Source organism: Scomber scombrus, chromosome 10 (genome assembly GCF_963691925.1).
Source record: "Scomber scombrus chromosome 10, fScoSco1.1, whole genome shotgun sequence".
Lineage (NCBI taxonomy): Eukaryota > Metazoa > Chordata > Actinopteri > Scombriformes > Scombridae > Scomber > Scomber scombrus.
Window position 1 is genome coordinate 23,661,856 of NC_084979.1, and position 22,463 is coordinate 23,684,318.

At 39.3% G+C, this 22,463-nt stretch overlaps 1 protein-coding gene across 1 annotated transcript; it reads left to right on the top strand.

The window, feature by feature from the left end:
* Positions 1 to 21,939, top strand: frmd4bb (FERM domain containing 4Bb). Its single transcript, XM_062426859.1, has 23 exons — positions 1 to 135; positions 7,621 to 7,686; positions 9,236 to 9,330; positions 9,436 to 9,528; positions 9,927 to 10,011; positions 10,356 to 10,412; positions 10,498 to 10,520; positions 11,029 to 11,112; positions 11,240 to 11,305; positions 11,652 to 11,709; positions 11,797 to 11,883; positions 13,656 to 13,732; positions 14,175 to 14,313; positions 14,407 to 14,545; positions 14,771 to 14,904; positions 15,070 to 15,186; positions 15,851 to 16,079; positions 16,164 to 16,217; positions 16,347 to 16,494; positions 16,739 to 16,906; positions 17,137 to 17,921; positions 19,123 to 19,261; positions 21,055 to 21,939. Exons 2-23 carry the CDS (start codon positions 7,621 to 7,623, stop codon positions 21,089 to 21,091), a joined length of 2,880 nt encoding a protein of 959 aa, XP_062282843.1. The 5' UTR covers positions 1 to 135; the 3' UTR covers positions 21,092 to 21,939.
* The last annotated feature ends 524 nt before the right edge of the window (positions 21,940 to 22,463 follow it).

Sequence of the window (22,463 nt, forward strand, 5' to 3'; positions counted from 1 at the left end):
TGGACAACGGCTGCACGGCATCTCCACTCCCTGGCAAAACCAACCGGGAAGAAAGCTGAACGGGGTGATCAGTATGCAGGGGAAGCCCTATCTTATCAATACCTAAGCAGGATATAAAGCGTCAGGAGCGCAAAGGTAAGGCGATGCATGATGTGATGGAGCTGATTCATCCCGCCCTATAGAGAGCTCTGAGGAGACAAAGTAGACCGAGTCAGGCACGCATGTGATTCGGGGAGAGCATCAATGAAAATTACAACAGCATGGGTTTGGCTCTCAGCAGCTAGTAAAACAAGCAGGAGTGAGGTTTTATTTGGCACATCTGTCTAGTCATGGGGCTCAGGTGGAAACCACCCATGTACAGTAGTCTACAGTAGCACATTCATTGTTCTCTCACTAGCAACTGGCCCTGAGGTGGGCTGGTCTCATTATACAGGATACTGTGGGCAATACTGATTGTAGTGGATAAAGCAAATATAAAACGGTATTTTAGTGTGTTTAAGTTAAAAGATAAGTTAACTGGATTGGTTTAATTTAATTGAAGCAGGCTGTATAGCTAATGCATTGATTTAGCAAGTGTCACTTGATGAATATTAAAAATGCTGGATGAATCATCATTTTACCTTTTTGGAAGCGTTCACCCTGCAGCACTGTGGATCCAAGGTATTATTTAACACCTGGAGATTTTTATGCTTTCTGTGCATGTTCAGTTTTCACATGTATGTGATTTATGTAGGAGTGACACTGGTGAAAATTGGGGACTCAGGCCAAACATTTTTAATCAGGATTTACAAGGACATTACTCCAGTACTTAGGGTTTTTGTGGAAGCCTTGTTGTGAGCCTTCTTTTCACTGTATTGCCCTGGATCTCTATTTTCACTCTAGTAGAACAAAAAGGATGAGCACAGGAAAGGTTGACACTGACCTATACTGGTGTTATCTCAGAGTTGAAGGAAGAAACACAGGTCTGTGTGTATTTAAAGACTTGGGCATTGTAAACAGGAATTGTTGTCGTGATGGTTGCGTGTCTATGACACACGTGTCCAGCGTGAAACTTTGTCGCTCTTCCTATTTGTTTGAGAGGATGTCCTGTGTCGTTTATCACTGTAGTGGACTTTTTGATGGCGTTTGAACCCTTTGAAAGAGCAAAAGGTCACTTAAATCATGTGAAGCTCCTTAAAGGGACTGAGTCAGAACTCATCACAAAATTCAATGTATTTTTTCATGACTTCCCTCACTTGTTTGTCAGTATGGGAGCCTAACAAGACTTGATGCTGCTGAGAGATGTCTCAGCGCTCAGTTGGCAACCATCCATTTAGGAATGAAAGCCTCCTGAGACTCTCTGAGAAATGTGCTAAAGACAGAGAGGAGAGATCTATTTTTGGATGGGCAAGTAATCTTGTATTCATACACTTAACATAGAGGGAATAGATCTGATGTAATCTGGTAAATACCTGCAGTACAGCAGAGCAGCATCACTGGAGCGAAGCAGGTTGGGGTATAACTTAGTCTTACACATGTGCAGCTGTCCTTTAAATCATTACTGGATGGATCAATGATTCCAGTTTTAACATAACAGCTTAACATCCACAGTATGCCTCCAGTTTAGGTGAAAACAATAAATATGACTTGATTACATTTTTGTCAATATTGCCATGACACAGTATTGACGATTTTCTCAGGGCTGTGGACACTCTGATGTAATTTGTTCATGTACCACTTTCTCCACCCATCCACGTCCGCGCCTCAGTACCTCGTCCCTGGGCTCTGCAGAAAGTCACTGCAGCTCTTTGTCATGAAACTCTGCAGTTTGTGATATCAGGACTGTCAGTGGGGACAGCTGTAAATCCCTGAGAATGAGGGCAACTGGTGGCAAAGCTTTCAAAATGGTAATTGCTCACTGCTTACAGTCTGTATGTTCTGAATCAGGCCTGTTGTGCACATAAATTCAGCACTGAGATGCTGCATTTAGATAGTTCAGGGATTTAAAAGGAATCTGTAACATGAGGATGTTGAGTCACAATAACTGTTTAACTAACATATCAGTTAATTTATGAACTGATTAAAAACACTGCATGTACCTGGGATCTGGTTGTTTCAACATTAACTTCTGTGTAAGGATTTAATTTGAATACAAGCAGTTTCCCTCCACTATCAATAATGTCCGCAAGTAATTTTGTATTGTAGGTCCAACTGTCCACCCATCCACCAATTTGGTATTAAGCAAGTCAACAAATAGAGGCCAAAATGCCAGTAAATGCAGCACAGATATTCATGATTTCTAAAGGTGTTTGTTGACCATCTTTCCTCTTGCATTACCATCAGGTCAAATTATCCGCTTTTACACTAGAAATATACTAAGGGGTGCACAGCTAAGAAATGTATTGAGTAGCTTTCCATTTTGGAAACTCAGTTTTCACTAGCACCATCCTCAAACCAAGGTGTATACTTTGCTCACAACTAGTAATACTAATAAAATAAGCAGATAACAATGGATTGAAGGGCACAGTCATACTCCAAAGGGCTTTTAATATACCATGGCCTCTGTCGATGACGTCTAGCTTTTGTTTAACTTTAGCTTTTTACAAATGAATGTTGTATAATGTAATGTCTCTTCAAGTGCCAATGTCAGGACAAATAGTCGTAACCTCATGCACTATTAGTACGGCTCTAGCAGTTATATTCAGTATAGTGTTGAGCACTGTTGGGCACAAATGAACAATGAGCCTCTAGGGGTCCCTGTGCTGTTTAAATATTTAGTCTCCTCACTGTAACACAAGACACAGTAAGAGATATAATAGATTCAAACGCGTGTAAATTTACCTCAGGGGTTAATGTTATATAATTTAACTTAATTGTTTTGATTAAACCTTAAATCAAACAAAGCATGCTAGCAGTGTGGCCCTAGGGATTGCAATGTTGGTCTGTTGGTTAGTCCACTATTTTGGTTCAGACTGAAATATCTCACCAACTATTCAGTACAGACATTCATGGCCTGTAGAAGATGAATCTTAATGACTTTCACGATCCCTTGACTTTTTCTGTGGGCCACCATGAGGTTGACCCAGCCTCTGGACTTTGTATTTAGTGCTTATAAGCAAACATGTTAAACCAAGAGGGTGAACATCATATCTGCTTAATGTCAGCATGTTAGCATTGTCTTATGTTAGCATTCCAATGCCCTTAAAGCACTGCTGCTAGCATGGCTATAGATTCTTCTTCTTGCATTGTTTAAACTCAACTAATAATAAGTAATGTTTTATGCACAATAGCTAACAAATCTTGTTGCATTGTTCGTGCATAATTTAAACATTTTGAATTTCTCTGCAAATACTGTAACTGGCATCTGTGGTTTTCACAGACACTGAGCAATGAGTTTAGTCATATTCTATCCAAACAGCATAAATGAAAATGCAACCACTAAACCGTTCTCTGATTATGTAGCTTTTCTTCATTTTAACACACAGTCACAATCACTCAAGGTCAGTTCTTACGACAACAGCTGAAAGGCTGTCACTTCAAGCAGTATGAAGATCTGGAGAAAACATGGTGATGTCTCAAATGTTCACAAGAACCTGTTTTTATTTAGCTTTTCTACTGCTAGCATTACCGTCCTACAGAGACTGATATGAGCTGATTTGACAAGCACTGTCACCATGGCTGCTAATAAAATGTTGCAGTTGCAGTTGTACTACAGCCAAGACCAATATCTCACAATGTTGTCCTGCCTCTGTGGACGTCCTTTTCAGGGTGGAAATAAGGACTTGTACTGCATGATGACATCATTCACATGAATCACTCGTCTGTGATGCAGACTGCCCTGTTGTATCAAGGAGGTACAAAATTAATAAATCTCCCAGGTTATAATTTTCAATAATATCCTGAGTCTCATTGTGTTCATGAATCTCCCGGATATCAAAACAGGCAGGCAGACTGCTTCTCTAGGGGAGATGATGGTTGGCAAATACCTTTTGACTGCTGACAACATGAGTCATGATGAGATTTCAGATCAGGGAGATAATCCTGGACTGTATCCTTCAGCCCACTACCTCTGCAAGTATGGCTTCTTGCTTTGTGCTCAGTAGTAGTCTTCAGTGTTTTATTTAATGTAGGATGTGGACTTTCTAATATACATTAATTAAGTATCCTGTCAGTTGGATTTCTTTGGCAAAGCCAAGACCTTGCCAGAAAAAGACCAAAGCAAATGACAATATCACTTATTTCATCTTAAAATAATTATTTATTTTAAATCCAGGGTTGCAAATAACGATCATTTTTATTTGGCATTTAACTGACATAGCTGATTCATTTGGTGTCGATTGACTAATTGTTGTAGCTTGGTTTGAATCAATTCATGAACTGTGCCGATCCCCGTGTCGGGGTCAGGTATCAAAGGTGTCAAAGGTCAGCTACATCTGCTACATTCAATTGTGTTATAACATCACAGAGGAACAGTAAAATCTCATGTACCCAAACACAGAACTTTGTGTGTTTCCCTTTACCATCGCAGCGCACTGGATGTCACGTCCTGTTAGGTAGTCTGTTTGAATTCACAGGAAGATTTTATTTTGGTTTCTTGGTTCCTCTTCTCTTTGTCTTTCTGGATGAATCCAGTAATTAGATTCTCTAGTGTTGGGTTCATCTTTTGAAATTGGAACAAGCTTGCTAATTTTGCTCAAAAATGTAAAGTTGTCTTATAATATGTATACACTGTAATAATTTCCAGGTTGGTGCTATTGCAGTGGGTGTCTTCACAAGACCGTGTAAGCACAGAGAGCAGACACCGACCTGTGTGTGATACCAGCCTACATCAATAATGCATGAAAACGGGAAACTGAGATAAGACAGGCTGCAGTCTGGACATGACATTTAACCAGCGTGACGTATTAAACACTGAAAGCCAGTTTACACAGGAGACAGAGAAGCTTGCTTATTGTATAACTTTGAGTCTTGATATGGTTTTATTTTTCATTGTTGTGGTCAAAAAAGTTTAAATTTGTCCTGTTCTGTAGTTAACACATCTGCTCATTAACAGACGGATTTACAAATCTACATCTCTCCAGTTTATATATCATTCTAATGAACATCCTTAATATTTTTTAATAGTTTTAGCACCATGTAGAAAAGAGGCCATATCTGCACCTTCTTCAAGTATCCATTGGGATATTTCACTGTAGCTCACATATAACGAGCTGTCTATATGCCAACCTCAGGCTCCTAAGGAGGGCCAAACCCGTACCCTGTGGGTTTGGCTCTACTTAATACTCCAAAAGCGCCTGTCTGGTCTCTGGAGACACAAATACAAAGACTGACAGTTCTTTCATCATTTCCCTTCATGTGTTTTTTACATGAAAGTTCAGTGCTTGCCTTAACCTCAGAGTAGCCAAGACTGGCCTTTTACTTAGGCTGAATAGGCTGTGTTTGCAGCGTTGTTTGCTCTAATGTGTGGAGCTACACAGCCCTGACGCATGCATCATGAGATATCAAATGAAGGTGCACATGGTAACCACCTGTTATTGTGTATTTGTAATTACTGTGTGCACCAGTTTTAAATCACAGCCTGCACCGATCTGGAGGTCACTTCTGTCTGAGCAGTGTTTAATAAAGAGTCTCTTCTCTGCATTGCCACTAAGAAACTGCAGGGTTAGTCGGGGTTGCTGGGCTGCACAGTCAGATATAAATAGCAGTTCTTGGAGTGATTATAGGTCTCGGATGATTAATGGTGTAGATTCCTAAAAATCATGGCTCCTCCTCCCACTCACGTCATTTATATTGCATGAGTAAGAGTCATCCCAGCTGAATTTGATTCTCGACTGCTTATCAAAACTCTCCAGTAGTGCATGCTTGGTTTAAGAGGCCATTTTCTCCACATGAACTTCTTCTGCACACAGAAAAATAATAATCCATGCACCATCTAGTGGCTAGACTGAAATAATGTCATGCTTATTGCAGAAACAAATTGTGTGACCCCTACAGCAGTACTGTCATAACTAAATCAAGCTCAAATCAATGTAATAAAACTGCACCACACTCTAAATTAATTGGATTTATTGAATGCGCACTTTTAATTTAGATCATGAAAGAAAATTTATGGCTGTTGTGATAAGAAATACACATTAGTCAGGGGGTGTAATTGACTAAGTGCTCGTTAAAACGATACAGATGGTGTCATTTAAAGCAGTGTCCTCTATTCAAGACACAGGGGAGTTTGTTTAATCATTTATTAGCGCAGTATGTATAAAATATAAATGAGAAGTATAGTGTGTGGGATGTAAGGTATCTTTGTTTCTTAGTGGGAATCTTTCCTGCTTCCATAAATTAACATTACTCAGTTCAAATGTACAAGAAAAGGAAGCAAGACAAACCTGATATTCATATTCAAACCTCATCTGCCACAGATGAAATAAGGGTTCAAATTTATGACGCAGACATGTTTAAACACTTTATATTGACTAATTGTGTTTCTTGCTCGACCCATATTACTTATTAAGAAGTGGTAAACCCTAAACTTTGGTCAGGTGTCTGGCCTAGCCTGTGCTCATTAAGTCAGCTGTGGATTTCTCACAATGTGGCCACTGTAAGCCGTCACTGCACCAAGCTAAAGGCTGCTCAGTCAATAACCTAGATGGAACAGGTTGCTGATTAATCTTGATCGACTGTTGCTGCTCAGTGCTCACAATTTATGGTCTGGATCCAAGAAGAAAGGATGAGGTCTGATCAGGGATGCATCTGCACCTGCACTCTCCATGGGCAGATTTACCAGGTATACAGCAGCTGCTCCATTCACTCCAAGTGTTAGAAGTTTTGATCAGCCTCATTCTGTCACATGCGGAGACTGTTTGGATCTATGTGGTGCGTTTTTTTCAGTTTATGGGCAGGTTTTTGTTGTACAACTGGTTAACCTCAATATGTCATTTCTTTTACTGGGTATTCAGTTTATCAAGGGTGCAGTGTTTTCAGTGTCTCTAGGTAGGTCAACCTGATTCTATAAGAGGCACTGTTTGAAGGGCATTGAGGTGAAAGTGATCTTGTACAAGCAAACATGATTTCCTTGTTATCATGTGAGCACGAGTACCAGAGAAATGGATTTAATGGATGCAGAATCTGAAATGAGCTTGTGGTTTACTGCTATAAACAGTTGCAAGCTGGTTGGAACTTGATGCATAAATATTTTAATTTACAGAGTGAAAAGTTGAGAAGATAGTTGTTTATTCAAATGCTGAGAAGTTTGAAAGAGTAAAAGTTAAACGTGAATGATTAAAATTGGAAGAACCTCAAATCCCTCCTGTGGTTACCATGGCAACAAATCCTTGAGACAATGGTTTTATTGTCATTAACAGCGTCAGTGTTTCCTTGGAAAGGATCACTGTATTTACCACCGTGGCCTTTGCTCAGCATGGATAATGATAGTAATATATGCTGTATGTTAACTGTGTAGAAACCTGAATCTTTATTTTGTGATTTCTAGATATGTTAAAAGACCTATCGTTCCTCATGTATACTGTAGTGCCATGGTGGTAAAAACATTACCAGCTCACAAGACCTGATGTCATTCTCCCTTGTGATGATGAATATAAAATCTGTGTCACACGTCTTGAACTTCCTTTTTTCTTTCTCCTGCAGATGACTGAGGGCAGACTGTGTCAAGTTCAGCTGCTGGATGACAGGAAGCTAGAGCTGCTGGTTCAGGTATGAATGATCCTTATTTCATGATAGCAAATAATTATCACCTGACTCTATAGTTCTCCACATCTCTACTGCATTTTAGCACCTTTCACCTCATTTGGGATAGAACTTAGTCTCACACATGTGCAGCTGTCCTTTTAATCATTACTGAATGATCCTTTAGTGGCTATAATCAATATTGTTTCATGATAACAGAGAGTTATCACCTGCTCTACAAACCACCAGCTCTACAAAACAGTTTAGCACCTTTCAGCTCATTGCTTTGGTTTTCTGGCTCTGCAATTTGATTGTTTTAATTCACTCTCACAGCTCTCAAAGTGTCATTTTCAGCAGCATGTTCAGTGAAATAGCCACTGAACATGCTGCTGTCATACAGTCACTTTTTTTGAGGAAACACAGTTTCACAATCCATTTTAATGTTCACCACCGCTCTATCAGTAACCATCTAGAACAATGATTGAATGAAACTTATTAACACTATATTGCATTTAATAGCAATATTGAACATTAGTATTTTAGCCAAAAGGCTTTAATCTCAAGGGTTAGCTGGTTAGCTACCATGGAGTTGATTATTTAACATTAAGTAAAGAAAGCTCACAAACATATAGCTACTGTGTTTATTCACATTGGTTAGTTCTTGACTCTTTGTAAAATATCTCCTTATATTCATTATTTATTTTGGAAGGCCACATTTCAGTAGTGCATCTTTGTTTTGACAAAAACAATAATTTAGCTAATAATAAAAAACGATAAAACGACTGATGCAGAAGTCCCTTAAAATAGGAACATTGTGAAGCTCTAAGTAATTACAAATTCATTCAAGTCATGCAGTTTTATGGGGAGAGTTGAGGTTAGTTATTCATACTTAACCTGCAGAGCCAAATATTTCCATCAGTTAACAAAGACTACAAACAGAGCTAAAAGAGAGTGGATATTGGACTTACATTCATTCCTCAGGTGGACACGAACTTGACCCCAAATGAGTACTAGTGTTTTTCCATATTTGCTGGATGTGTAAATGATAAAACATCTTGCTAACAACAAATCACCAAATCAAGTTAAAAGATGAAAATATGTCAGTGCTATTCCCCCAAGTGGCCAAAAAATAAGCTTTTGCAGGTTTAAAAATATGAATGTAAAAGAAATGTTTCGGTAATGACATAATGTGGCATGTTTTTGGTGGGAACATTTTTTTCTCTATGGGATTGGGCATGGGCAGGAGGTTAGCTTAGTAAGTAGCAAGACCACCCTTCAGGAGAATGACCTGGGTTCAAGCCCCTGTTATTACGAGTATCTGCACTGTTGAAGTGTCCTTGAGCAAGCCACTAAATCCTCACTCCAGGGCTGCTCTTCTCTAGTTGACCTTTCAGTCTGACTTCTTGTGGGAAGGAAAAGAAACAAGAGAAAAAATTATTTTCCAAAAGCATCTGCCATGTCACATTTATCAGGGAAATTGTCTGAATTACTTCACCAGGGATGTTTACCTGATATTTTGGGATGACAGTAGGTTTTCCCACCAAAGCTAATACTGAATCTAAATCTTCCTCCACAGCCTAAGCTGCTGTCATACGAACTTCTCGACTTGGTGTCCTCCCATTTCAACCTCAAGGAGAAGGAATTCTTTGGACTTGCTTTTTTTGACGACAAGTATGTAAACTGTGCAAGCTTATTACTTTCAGATGAGTGAATATTTACGGTGCATACGTGTGAGTGTGCAGATGTGTGCAGCTTCAGTCTGTTTGCTTTTTGCAGTGGCCAGTGTAAGTGGTTGCAGATGGACCGCAGAGTTCTTGAACATGACTTTTCAAAGAAGCCCGGGACGATTGCCCTCAACTTCCTGGTCAGGTAATAATTCATCTCCTCATGCAAGACGCACGCTCTCCAGCAGAGAGCAGTCCTTTATTAACATATGTATGATACCTTGTATGATACCTTAAACTCACATGTTGCAGTTGTTTAGAAAATGATAAGTGATAGAACATACTTATCCTGATCATCTTGAATAAATAATAATGTGTCCAACTGATAGCTGTAAAACTTGTGACTGTGTCTTTTTGGTGGTTTTCCGACTGTTGCACATTATGATAAACCATGTATGCCAATCACACACCCAACACCTCGTTCTGCTTATGATAGCACACTGATAATAACTCATAACTCATCTACTATCAGCAGCAATAACTAAGTCACAAGTTATCTCAGTTTAACCCTTAATTTATTGTTTGTGCTTTATTCCTCTATAGGTTTTATCTAGAAAACATAACACAGCTAAAGGACATCATAACGGTGGAGTTATTCTTCCTGAATGCAAAATCTGCTGTCTACAATGTAAGTGTTTTAGCTGTTGTCTTTCTGAAGTTTGAACTAATGAAAAATGATCCCTCGAGTTGTTGTTTCTCAACTGCTCCCCGATGATTCACTGTCTCTGGACCCTTGCAGCACCTCAGCTAAGCAGACAGTGGCTGCGGGGCACAGTTTTCTCTCTCTGCTGGCTGGAATGCAAAGCAGAGAGTCTTCAAAAGTAGAAAAACACAAGGGTTCATTTTGAGAAAAAGCAGAGGTTATTATAGGGCAACACAGAGAAGATTCTATGTTTGGATGCTTTCAGCACATGGATTGCATTTTCTGCACACTACTTATCTTTCATTCTCTTCATCTATTATGTTTCTCAGGGGATTATAGAAGTGGAAAGTGAGAACTTCTTCAAATTAGCAGCAAAAGCTTTGCAGGTAATTTCTTATTAATAGCCCCATCTACACACATTAATTGGTGCAAGGCATGTAATCTAATAACATGTTTGTTTTTTATCACCAGGAGGCTAAAGGAGACTACACAAGGTAAGAGTATTAACCAGCTGTGTAAGAAGTATTTAACAGCAGCAGGACAACTTTATAGTGCACTTTTAGCGAATACATTCAATAGGTCACTTGTTTCTCATGAGTGCAGACAACAAAAATCAATAGCAGTGTTATGTGAGGCTCGCCACAGAGGGCTGAGAAGCTCACACCAGTCAACTAATGAATCTCACAGCACTGATAGAAACCGAGTAGAAACTTTACGTTACATCTGTTCAACAGAGCTGCCTTTTGATACTGTACATGTAGTGTTCAGGAGGAACAAAGTGGGTCATTTCCTCCCCTTTTTTTCTGGGATTTACGGGGATTCAAGTGTTTACATTCTACAATTAAAACACTACACATGGTGGACATTTCACAAGCAGTTTCCAGTGTTTTTTTAGACTCAACATATTTAAATTTGACAACTGGAGGGCAAATGATGTTAGTATTTCCCAACCAGAATTTTTTTCAAGATTCTCATCACGCCTTATTTTCTTTTCTCTTTCAGTGATGAAACTACTCGAGCTGACTTGAAGAAACTACCGACTCTTCCCACCAAACTACTCAAGGAACACCCATCCCTTGCATACTGGTATGCTCATTGGAAATGCTTATTTGAAACCAGCAATACACATACCCCATACAGAATGGCAGGATCTGATAATACACAGCTGTTTAAAGAGTGAAAAGGTGTCTTTTTCTTTAATGTGACATTGCAGTGAGGATCGAGTAATTGAATATTATAAACAGCTGAAAGGAGTCTCCCGAGGACAGGCCATTGTGCAGTGAGTATTGGAATTAAAATAGAATAAAACCTGGATTTACTGAAATTAGATAAACACTTGTAATTGGACAGTTAATGTTACTGAGCATTGAGTTCATTAATCTTTCTCTCACCTCCATTAGCCCCCCACTCCCTTGCTCGCTTTCTCTTTCTGGCACTCCTTTTCTCATCATCTGATAGAAATCAATAGCTCCTCTTCTGTTGCAGTCCAGTGAATCACACTGATTCACCGGATCAGATTCCTCTGATCAAATTCCCAGTCATGTCTTTTCACATTTTTAAGGTAAACCACATGCAGATGTTAAAAAAGCAGCTGATGGTTTTAATAAAAATTGTTTTCGTTCTAGGTATTTGACGTTAGTGGAATCATTGCCCACGTATGGCGTACATTATTATGAAGTTAAGGTAGGTTTTCTGCTGTGATTAATATGAAATGTCAGCTGTTTCACCTGAAAATATAATCAACCATCAAGCTGTGATCTTGCCTCACAGGACAAACAAGGGATCCCGTGGTGGCTTGGAATCAGCTATAAGGGCATCGGCCAATATGATTTGCAGGATAAATTAAAACCTCGAAAGGTAAATATTTCAGTTGTCCAGCTGCTCAGTTTCTAAAATGGCTGCTGCTGTTTCACTGCTTCACTAATCTGACTGTGGACATGACAGCACAGGGCATGGGGAAGGATTGCTGCTGTTGCACATAGCGTGGTGATTCACCACCTCTAATTCATGCATCATCTATTTCGCTGCAACAAAGGCTGGGCTTCAGCTGCAGCAGACGAGGCCAGACTTGAAAATCTTAAACAAATTGTCATTCTAGAAAGCTGGAGTCACTGTGGTAGAATTACTCTCATAAATAGGAGCAGTTGGCTTTGAGAATCATACTCACAGTTTGAACCTGCTTTTCTTGTTTCATTTGTATTGTGAGTTGATAGGAGAAACACCCATATGAGTGATCTGTCAGCTATGTTGTCCAGTTTGACTTCTGCATGCGCAGCTGGGTGCAGATATATCATGCTGTGTTAAAAAAGCGGTAGTAAGTTGAGAACAGTTCTTATTTACTGGCATCATTATCCTGTTAAAGCCTTGTCACCAGCATGACATGGTGCAATCTAACTTTATCTGCTGACTTCCAACATTGTGCAAGCGGCCAGCTGTGCGCGAAGCAGCGGTGTGCTTTATAGAGGAGGAGAGGGAGTGAGCTGGTGATGTCAAAGGGAAAGGGGGCCGGATTTGGGGCGTTATCATTGTATGTTCTGAGAATACCTGAGGAGACAAGTCAGGAGCTGACAGGAGACGGAACAAAGTATGTGTTTGTGTTGACAGCAAAGCCAGGGAGGATTTTATAACTTCAAAAACAGGACTTGTGAACATCCTTTGTACTGGTAAGACTGGATGCTACACTTCTCCTTTTGGAAGGAATACCGCATGTAGAGTGAGCTTTGATTCCTTATATTTCTTAAATAACATTTACCAATGCATATGTTAATTTAAATGTTTATTTTATTTTATTAGTTTATTTGTCAGGGACAGTTCATATCAATAGACATTATGTAAATTTGCTAGAATTAGCCCAAAGTCTAGTTTTCATCCGTTGTCCCGGGCCAGGTGTGAGTTGGCAGCATAAAATCGAGAAACAAATTTAAAACACTGTTTGTAAGACATGACATGGTTGTTGAAGCAACCCTCAAGTTTTAACATTACATTTTTTAATTGTAAAACCCTGATGATTTTAACTGTCCATAATTATTACTGAATGTTTACCATGTATCACACTGTGATGCAAAATATTCCCCAAAGCTGCCACATGTAATATCATTTTCTGTACGCTGTCTGTTTAAGTTTGTGTCTCATTCAGATCTTGTCCAGACATTCAGTGACTCACAGACCCCAATAGACTGTTCATATCAGGGTCTTGTCATTGAACACCTGGGTGAAATGCGAATGGCTGTGATGAGCCATGGAAAACTGTGTACCACAATGAGTCTTAATGTCCCCTTGTGGCATTCATTCCCTCTTTAACACCTGCATTATTGCAGACTTGGCATGCTAGGCAGCCCAGACTATAATGACAGTTCATGTTACAGTCTGCCTTTGTTTAATGACTGTGGTTGAAACAGGCTAGCCTAAACATCTGCGCTATTAATTTTTTTTTGTAATAGTTTATTTACTATCAGTCATGATGGTCGCGGTTACAGTCTTTTGGATATTTTTAGAAATTGAACAAAAGGCTGAAAGTGTTTACAGTGTCTCTACAGTTGCTCATCTTAACACATTCCAGGTTGTGAATTACAGAGTAAAGAACATATTTCCCTAATCAGATATTGTTATTTCTCTGCTTTTACCTCCAGCTTTATCAGTGGAAGCAGCTTGAAAACTTGTACTTCCGAGAGAAAAAATTTGCTGTAGAAGTTAATGATCCACACAGGTGAGCAGTAGGGGACATTCTTCTTTCAAGGCACATTTTGTAATTCATAAACTGGCTATGTGTGCAAGTCATTATAATTACAGGGCTGCATCTAACAATTATTTTTATTGTCAATTATTTTCTAGATTAATCGATTAGTTGTTTGGTCTATAAAATGCCAGAAAATGGTGAAAAATGATGATCTCGGTTCTACAAAGTTTATTTTCTACAAATGTCTCGTTCTATGCTGACCAACAGTCTACAACCTGAAGATATTTAGTTTACTTTCATTAAATATGACTTGAAATAACAAATAGTTGCAAATTAATTGTCTGTCAATCAACTAATCTGTTAATCAACTAATTGTTGCAGCTCTAGTTGATTAGTTTCCCATCTATACCTTTGATTTGAAATGTGTGACTTTGTGAATTGTAACTCAGCCTTTGATTCACACTTGTAACAGGAGAGCTGTAACCAAGCGCACCTTTGGGCAGACTGGTTTACTCATCCACACGTGGTATGCCAGCCATTCTTTGATCAAAACCATTTGGGTCATGGCTATAAGCCAGCACCAGTTCTACTTGGACAGAAAGCAAAGCAAAGTAAGTGTCAGTTATCGGTCACTATGTGTTTCTTTTAATACAGAGTTATTCATCCACTTATGTTTGATCCCTTTCTCTTTTTCATTCTTTTAGGCCAAAGTAACAGCAAGAAGTCTGGAGGAAATTGCCATGGATCTCACTGAGCACGGAGGGGCAAAAATAAACAGACTTGGAGACACAGGCCTGAAGAATAACTTTATAACGGCCAGCAATGGGAGCCTTGTGTCTACAGGTTATTAACAATTATTTCAGTTCTTAAAACAAAAATCTTTATTTCAGATCATGTTGGTGCAAGTTTCTGTGACAAAACTCTGAGTTACGAACACTGAGCTGTTTTTGAATTAAACTGCAAAGGACGCATGCTGCTCTAGCTTTACTAATGTCTGTATGGAACATTTGGGACATAAAACTATTGAATTGCAAGTGGGCTAAAATCGTCAGAAAATTGTTTTCACAGGTTCTGCAGACTCTGAAATGAGTGAAGAACAGAAGAAAGAGAAACTCTCTGAGCTGAGAAAAAAAGAGCAAGAGATCCAAGATATTTTGGCCAAGAAAACAAAAGAACTGAAGAAGATTTGCATGAGAGAGGCGGTGAGAGTTTGCCTTGTTTGTAGTGTTGCTATATTTTGCTAGGCTCTATTTTTTAAAATTTTTTTTAGCTTAACTCCTTTTATTAAAATGTGTTGCTGTGTGGTGACTGGACTAATGGTTTCTGCTGTTCATTTAAGTATCAGTGGGGTGTTTTTGTGTTTTCAGGAGCTCACTGGCAAGCTGCCAAAAGAGTATCCCCTCTCTTCAGGTGAAAGACCGCCACAGGTCAGGCGGCGAGTTGGCACTGCTTTCAAGTTAGATGACCTTTTCCCCTACAATGAGGTCTGTATTTAACTGGTTTACTTTAATCAAATGAGCCACAACTCTTTCCTTGTCTTTTTGTGTTTAATACTGTTTTTCTGCACCATGTACTTTAAAGTTAATAGATTTAACTTTTTGAGTTTAAAGGAGAAGTCTGTTGGCATTTAGTTTAAATATCAATACCAGCCACACTAGGTGACATATTCCTTCATTACAATAAATATGAACACTGAGTCCATCCCACATACATCGGCCCAGTGTAGCAAATGCTTGCTATCACCCTAAATCTGCAAATGCAATATTTACTCCTCTTTGAGTAACATTTGCTAAAAACTATAGCATCTGTTCAGACTTTTATATATTTTTAACCCTTTTAAAGATTTAAATCTTTTATGGGAACAAATGGGTTTGGGACTGAGAGCCACAGGCAGCCGCAGTTGGGGAAGTCGAAAAGTATTGAAAGAGAGACTGTTGGTTTTGATCTTTTTGTGTGATTTGTCTACAATAATAAAAATAGATTATCAGCAGTTTTATCCTCTATAGTAAGTGCAATCAGCTTCTAATTTGCAGGACATTTGTTTAAGAAAAATATCAATAAAATCCATCCGACATGAAAACTTAATCAGATCTATTCTGCAACAACAGTTTTAGTTATTGTTATCTCTGCTGCTTGTGATTTGCACAGGATCCCTTCCTTAGAAACTTGGAAAGCAGATTTGCCCTGCAGCAAAAGATTGTGGAGGCGGCGAAGAAGCTGGCAAACGAGTCAGAACTGTGTAAGACAGTCAAGAAGAAGAGGAGGAGAAACTGTTTGGATGCCATGCACAAACTCCAGCAGATAGAGGATGAGATGAATCAGTACAGAATCAAGAAGGGAAAAAAGCCAACCCAGCGAGCCTCAGTGATCATTGCAGGTATGGTGCGAGTTGACGTGTGTTACTGCATTAGTCATTCAGCTGTACTCACAGCTAACATGGCGTTATTTCCTCTATCGTTAGATGAACTTGTCCGCTCAGACTGCAGCTCCCTGTCTAGTCTCCCACTGGACGATGGTGAGTCAGATAGCAAATGTGCTGGCGAACTTTGACCCACAATAACATGGATGTCACTTTCTTGTTATGTCTGTTTTTCGAAAAAGCCAGTGTCAGTATTTTTTCCTGTTGGTTTGCGTTTGCATTCAGATGACTCAGATGGTGTCAGTCAGAGGCCACGGTCGCGGTCAGTCCAAGGTTCCCCTCAGCTCAGTCCGATGCAGTCACTGGGAGCAGAATATGATGTGGAAAGACAAGGATCTCCGAGGGAAAATCACCGCAACAAAAACCACAGCAGGTAGGGGAACAGACGTCCTGAGCAGATCTATTTGCCATGAAGTCTAGTGTGAAGTGCAACTTGTTCCACAACTTTTGATTTTACTGAAAAGCTGAACTGTTGTTTTTTTTTTTACAATGAAGCAATGATATCATGTTTTGGCAGGGCTTGTAATATTTGCCGTGTCATGTTTGCACCTTCATTCCTTTCCTCACATTTCATTCCTGTTTTTTTCCCATCCTCTTCTTTTACCACACCCTTTTAGATTAGCATTTGAAGGCCAGGAGGCTTCCCACTACTACCAGAATCCAAGAGAAGTCTCCTCCACCCACACTAGTCCCTATAAAACCCTTCCCAGACCTCCTAGAGATCCACGCAGCATGCCTCCCACCCCAGTTATGACCCGCAATGCCTACAGCAGCAGCCAGCTAAGGTGTGATTATGGTTCCCCAACACTCCCAACCCAATGTCTGTCGTTCTCCTCAACAATAACTTCACTACAACCTTATCCCTACTCCCTACTTCCCAACTCCCAACCTTAACCCAAGCTCTCATACACTCCCCTACCTTTATTTTAACTAATTCAACTAGAAATATTATCCAGCATCATTCATTTTGTCATTAAGATATGTTTAAACAATTCAAGTTGTGTTGCTTCTCCAGGTCCGAAGGGTCTCCTCATTGCTTCAGGCATCGCAGTGGAAGTCTGGAGTCGCAGCCCCAGCTAAGAAAAGACACAGACTCAGAGAAGCCAGTGTTTATCTTGTCACCAGCCCACCGCAGCAACAGCACAGAGGTGTTAGAGGATTGCTCCTCCTACACTAGTCAGTCCAGTCTGGACTACTGTGGGGGAGCCAACTCCCACTACAGTACACTGGACTCCCGAACCTCAACCATGCATCGTCTCCACAGGAAAGTGGAAGTGTATGGAAATACTGGGAGCATGCCCAACTTGGTCCAGCACCATTCTGGTTGTAGTTACACATGTGAGACCTCAGCACACTATGCACCCAGTGCCTACTACGTCTCCGGCTACCCCTGTCCGGACATGGAGCCTTACGCTAATGGTGCCTACGTGTATGAGAATGAGGTAGAAGGCCACTACAACGTCAACCCCTCCTATCAAATAAATGGGTACCACGGACATGACAGATTCAGGCATTACAGCAGTGACCGAGCTGATGGTCTTTCCCAGAATCCCTACGCAACAGTGAGGCCTCCACGAAACAGGGAGGGACCCAGAAATGAGCTGCTGGCCAAGAACATGCAGAAGGCCATGGTGGCAGAGCATCTGAGAGGCTGGTATCATCGAAACAGAGGCCACAGGGAAGGGGGCAGGGGGATGTTGGCCGGATATGACTTTGACAGCGGCTCCCAGCTCAGTTTGGGCTACCAGACCATGCCAGCGGCTTTCAGCCACTCCAGCCGAACCACTTCCTTCTCATCAGGTAAGATTATTTCTTGACGCCGTTTTCAAGTCAAGTAAAATGTATTGGTGTGGAAGAGAAAATCATTTCATAAAATCAATTTTTGTCTCCCACTAAATTATAGTTAGATATATATAGATATCAGATTGCTGTTGGTGGTTTTTTCCATATTAGATATCTGCCAGCTGTATTGTTAACTCCCACTGCTATCTAAGCATCCTGCAAAGATTTTATTTCCATATCTAATCCATACATTTTATTGATGATTTTCTCCCTAATTATGAATTCCTCCAACATGCTTTAAAGAACTGCTAATGCACCCAAGACAGTTTTATTTATGTGGGTTTCAGTGGAGGATTTTTACATGTTGTGGCCAAAGCTTTTCTAGGCCGCCAAGAAAAGAAGTCTGGGAGGAAATTAGCCCCAGTTTGTATATTACTATTACATTTGAGATGTGTCAGTGAGATCTTTAAATGTATAAGAAACATTTGCTCTCGCTGCCTTTTTGAAACTTGCATTAAGATGCATTAAGAAAGGTGCTTAAAATTGAATTTATTATCACAATACTCAAATCCTCAAAGACTTTTCTCACCATTGAGATTAATAACATACTGTGTCCAGTGTACAGTGAAAAAGATTTTTAACCTGTCTCTCAAGTTGCAAATAGCCAGGCAGCTGATAATAATATATCTCCAATGAATATATAAATGAACAGAGTAACATAAATATAGACCAGAATAACTGATTCAATTTTGGTTGTACAAATTGATTTTATTGGAAATCTGGCTACCATTAATATTTGGAGAATGAAATTGAGTCACTTGGTAAAGGAGTTACACTATGTTTTATGTAATGTAATCATAATATATGAGAGGCATCAACTGGTCCTTGTAATTAATTAAAATGGTATTAAAAGGTATAATTCAATTTTAAGATACTGGACCAATACACTTTTTATAAATAATGTTATAACAATTTAGGTCTTTTGCAAGTTTGGCCTATATTGTAACATTAAAATAAATGAATAAATACATAAAAAACATTCCCATGTAAGCTGCCAGCAACATTACTGTAATCACATGTTGCCATACTTTGTGAAAGATAATTGTTTGTTCTGCAATAGTGACGTTAAACTGGATTTAATGGTGTTTCCAAAAACAGCAATTACCACTGAGTTACACACCAACATTACAGTGTTTTTTTTTGCATTTCTTCTTTGCAGTGTCCTCAGTAGAGAGCGCAGGGAACTGGCGCAACCAGCTGGCAGTCGGCCTGACAGAGTATGATTCACCTGACACACCTCCGTACCCTCAACCTGGAACGCCTGCTTCTCCATACAACCACAGTCCCTCACACAGCAGGCAAGTGTTGCCAAAAAAATTTACAAAAAATGTATTCACTTTCATTATTAGTAGGATTTCATATAAAATGCTGGTTGCCAGTATCTTAAGAATACATTAACCTGCTTAATGTCCACCTGTTGATGCTCAGTCGCAGATAGAGATACCAGTGCCTCTACTGTTTCACTCAATGCATGCTTTTAGCAGCTTAAAAACTGTCTGGCATTTGGAAAAAAATACACTTATCCGCTTCTGCCTTGATCGATACCACTCTAAAAATCTGTGTATGTAGTTCAAGCCGGCAGCCGGATATCTTAAGTTAGCACAAAGACTGAAAATAAATGCTGGAAGAAGGATACAGTGTTTACCTTCAGACACTCAGGTTAGCTGTTTGCCACGGTTTTCAGTGTTTGTGCTAAGCTAACCAACTGCTGGTTGCAGCATCATATTGAATTGACAGATAAGGTTTCAATATTCTCATTTAACTTTCAACAAGAAAGTACATTTCCCAAAATGTCAATCAATTCCTTTGTTCTGTATGTTGCTCTGTCCCTGGATGACTTTAGATCTACTTCTTGGGTGACCTGACACTATTTATCTCATGAAAATGTTTTCATGAGAATTTCTTTCTTTCTTCCTTTCTTGACTTATGATTAATACTCATGTGTGCAGATTCTCTCCAGAAAACAAGGTATCGGGGTCTGACACAATGCCTAAAAAATCTGAGTCAGTAGAAGTGGTTGTTGCTGAGGCCAATAGTACAGATGAGCCATCAGACAACCATTCTAGCACTTAAGGGTGAGACCAACTACAGCGGGCTGTTCTGTGTCGTGTTGCCACACATCTCCATTCTTCCATCGTCATCAGTGTATCACTTTTTTATGGCCCATTTAATCAAATCATCCACATTTTTGTAGTGTATTTTGTGGTGTATTTTTTTTTTCTCTAGCATTGTTCCTGTATTTGCTCAAAAATGTTTCACTCATTATCTTGATGATCTTGAACACGAAGGACATACCTTAAAGTGTTAATCTCATGATCACAAAGTAATAAGACTAAGAGTTTGTGTCCTTGCTTGCGGCTCTGTGAGGCACTCAGGTGCAGCAGTGCATCAATGCTAACATCAGCATGCTAATATACTCACAATGACAATGCAAACCACTGATGTTTAGCAGGTGTAATTTTCACAATGATCACCATCTTAACTTACAGTGTTTGCATGCTGAGATGTTCTAAATAGCACCAAACCCAAAGTACAACCATGGCTTATTGAAATATTTGATCATAAATCAAAGTGAAAGACAGACCTGATTGACCTGATTTTGGAGGTACATGAAAAGTCACATCATAAATTATTAAGCTACTACAGTTCATTCTGTGGGAAATATGTCTGTACCAATCCATCCAGTAATTATTGAGATATTTCAGTTAGGACTTAAGTGGTAGACCTACCTACTAAGGGTGTTGGTAGACTACAATAACAAACGATCATCCAGAATGACGAGAATGATGACTCTATCTGCCCAAACTAATCACACCATGAGGGGAAATGAACAGTCTAAACAATGCAGGTTTGAAAACAGAGACACAATATTAACATGGATAAGAAGAGGGAAGTTTCCTTTTACTCCATGAAGCCTCAATCATGTTGTATGTCCTCTAAAAGTAAGGTGTACCACATGTAAGGCCTCTACAGTTCATTGCATTTCCATTTCCATTCCTCAGTTTTATCACAAGGTTCAGTCATGTGTTCCTTCGTTCTAAAACAATTGAACTACAATGGATTTGACTTATTCTTGTCACTTCTTGTGCAGATTTCGCCTGGATGGAAGCTACATGAGCATCCGCTGAAAAGGACCAAACCAAACGTTGGCACAAATAAAGCCATGGCCGGGCAGCACATGAAGGAGAGGAAGTTGGAAAATGGGCTGTACACAAACTTTTTGCTGCCATAACTCAATCTTGGGAGATGTTTTGTCCAGAAGGTTTTGGCAGAGTCTAGGTGTATGCTGTCCACATGTTAAAGTAACCTCTGAACACAGTGATGACACTCTTGAATGACTTTCCCATGTGCCTTGGATTGGAAGGGTTTGGATGAAATTGTACAGGCTGGAAGAAATGTGTCAAAAAATGATGAGACGTTGCACAACCACACTGACTTCAAACCTTATTGTGTATCAAAGATTTAAAAAAGAAGCAACGTGTTTTTACTGAATCCGACTTCATGTATTTTAGCAGGAACTATCTACTGCCTTATACAAAACAGTAGGTTATAGAGTAAAAATGATTTTCACCACTTTCATCTCATTAAAAGTATGATAAAAATGGTCTTAAATATGACATCGAAATTGAAAACAAAGTTTGAAAATATTCACAAATGTGACCTGATATGACCATTCATTAGAGCAGACTGTGTATTAGATGCATTTCCATTTCTTCCTTTCTTTAAACATTGAATCAGAATGTATTATGTCAATATTGTTTATAGAGCCATTTGTCTTTGTTGGTGCAGTATTGTGTTTTAAAATGCATGTTAATAATATCGATTTTTGATAAGAACTTCAGTCCTTTTATATCAACAGAAGACCACTGCCGTAAAAAAAACCATATTCATGTCTCGTTGTTTGTTTCCTCACATATTTGTACAGTCAGTGTGTAGTTATACGTATGTTGTTAGATGTTGTCATAAAATATTTTCCACAAGGATGTGAATAAATACATGTGTGACACTAGGTGGCTGCCGTCACTTTCTTTCAAGAGGCTTGAGTGTTGGAAAATGACTGGTTCAGGTTCTGGCCTTGACAGAGCCTTAAATGAATAGTTTGATATTTTGGGAATTATGCATATTTACTTTCTTGCCAAGAGTTAGATGAGAAGATCGATATCACTCTCATACGTGTGTGTTAAATATAAGCCAGCAGCTGGTTAGCTTAGTTTAGCATAAAGACTGGAAATAGGGTCAAGTGATACATCAGCACCTCTTAACCTCACTAATCAGCCAATTTGCCAAAATATTGAACCACTACTGTAAGATTTTTTATTTCTTATAGAAGTAAAGTGTGATTTTTGAGGCTGTGAGTGAAAAGATATTCCGCAAGTATCAAACTGCTTTGAGTTATGATCTAAAAAAATCCAGAGAGAATAAATATCATCTCTCCAACTGTGTACCATCCCCTTTTTGAAAAACGACCTCCCTTTTGCTCAATCTTGTGTGCTGTTGTGC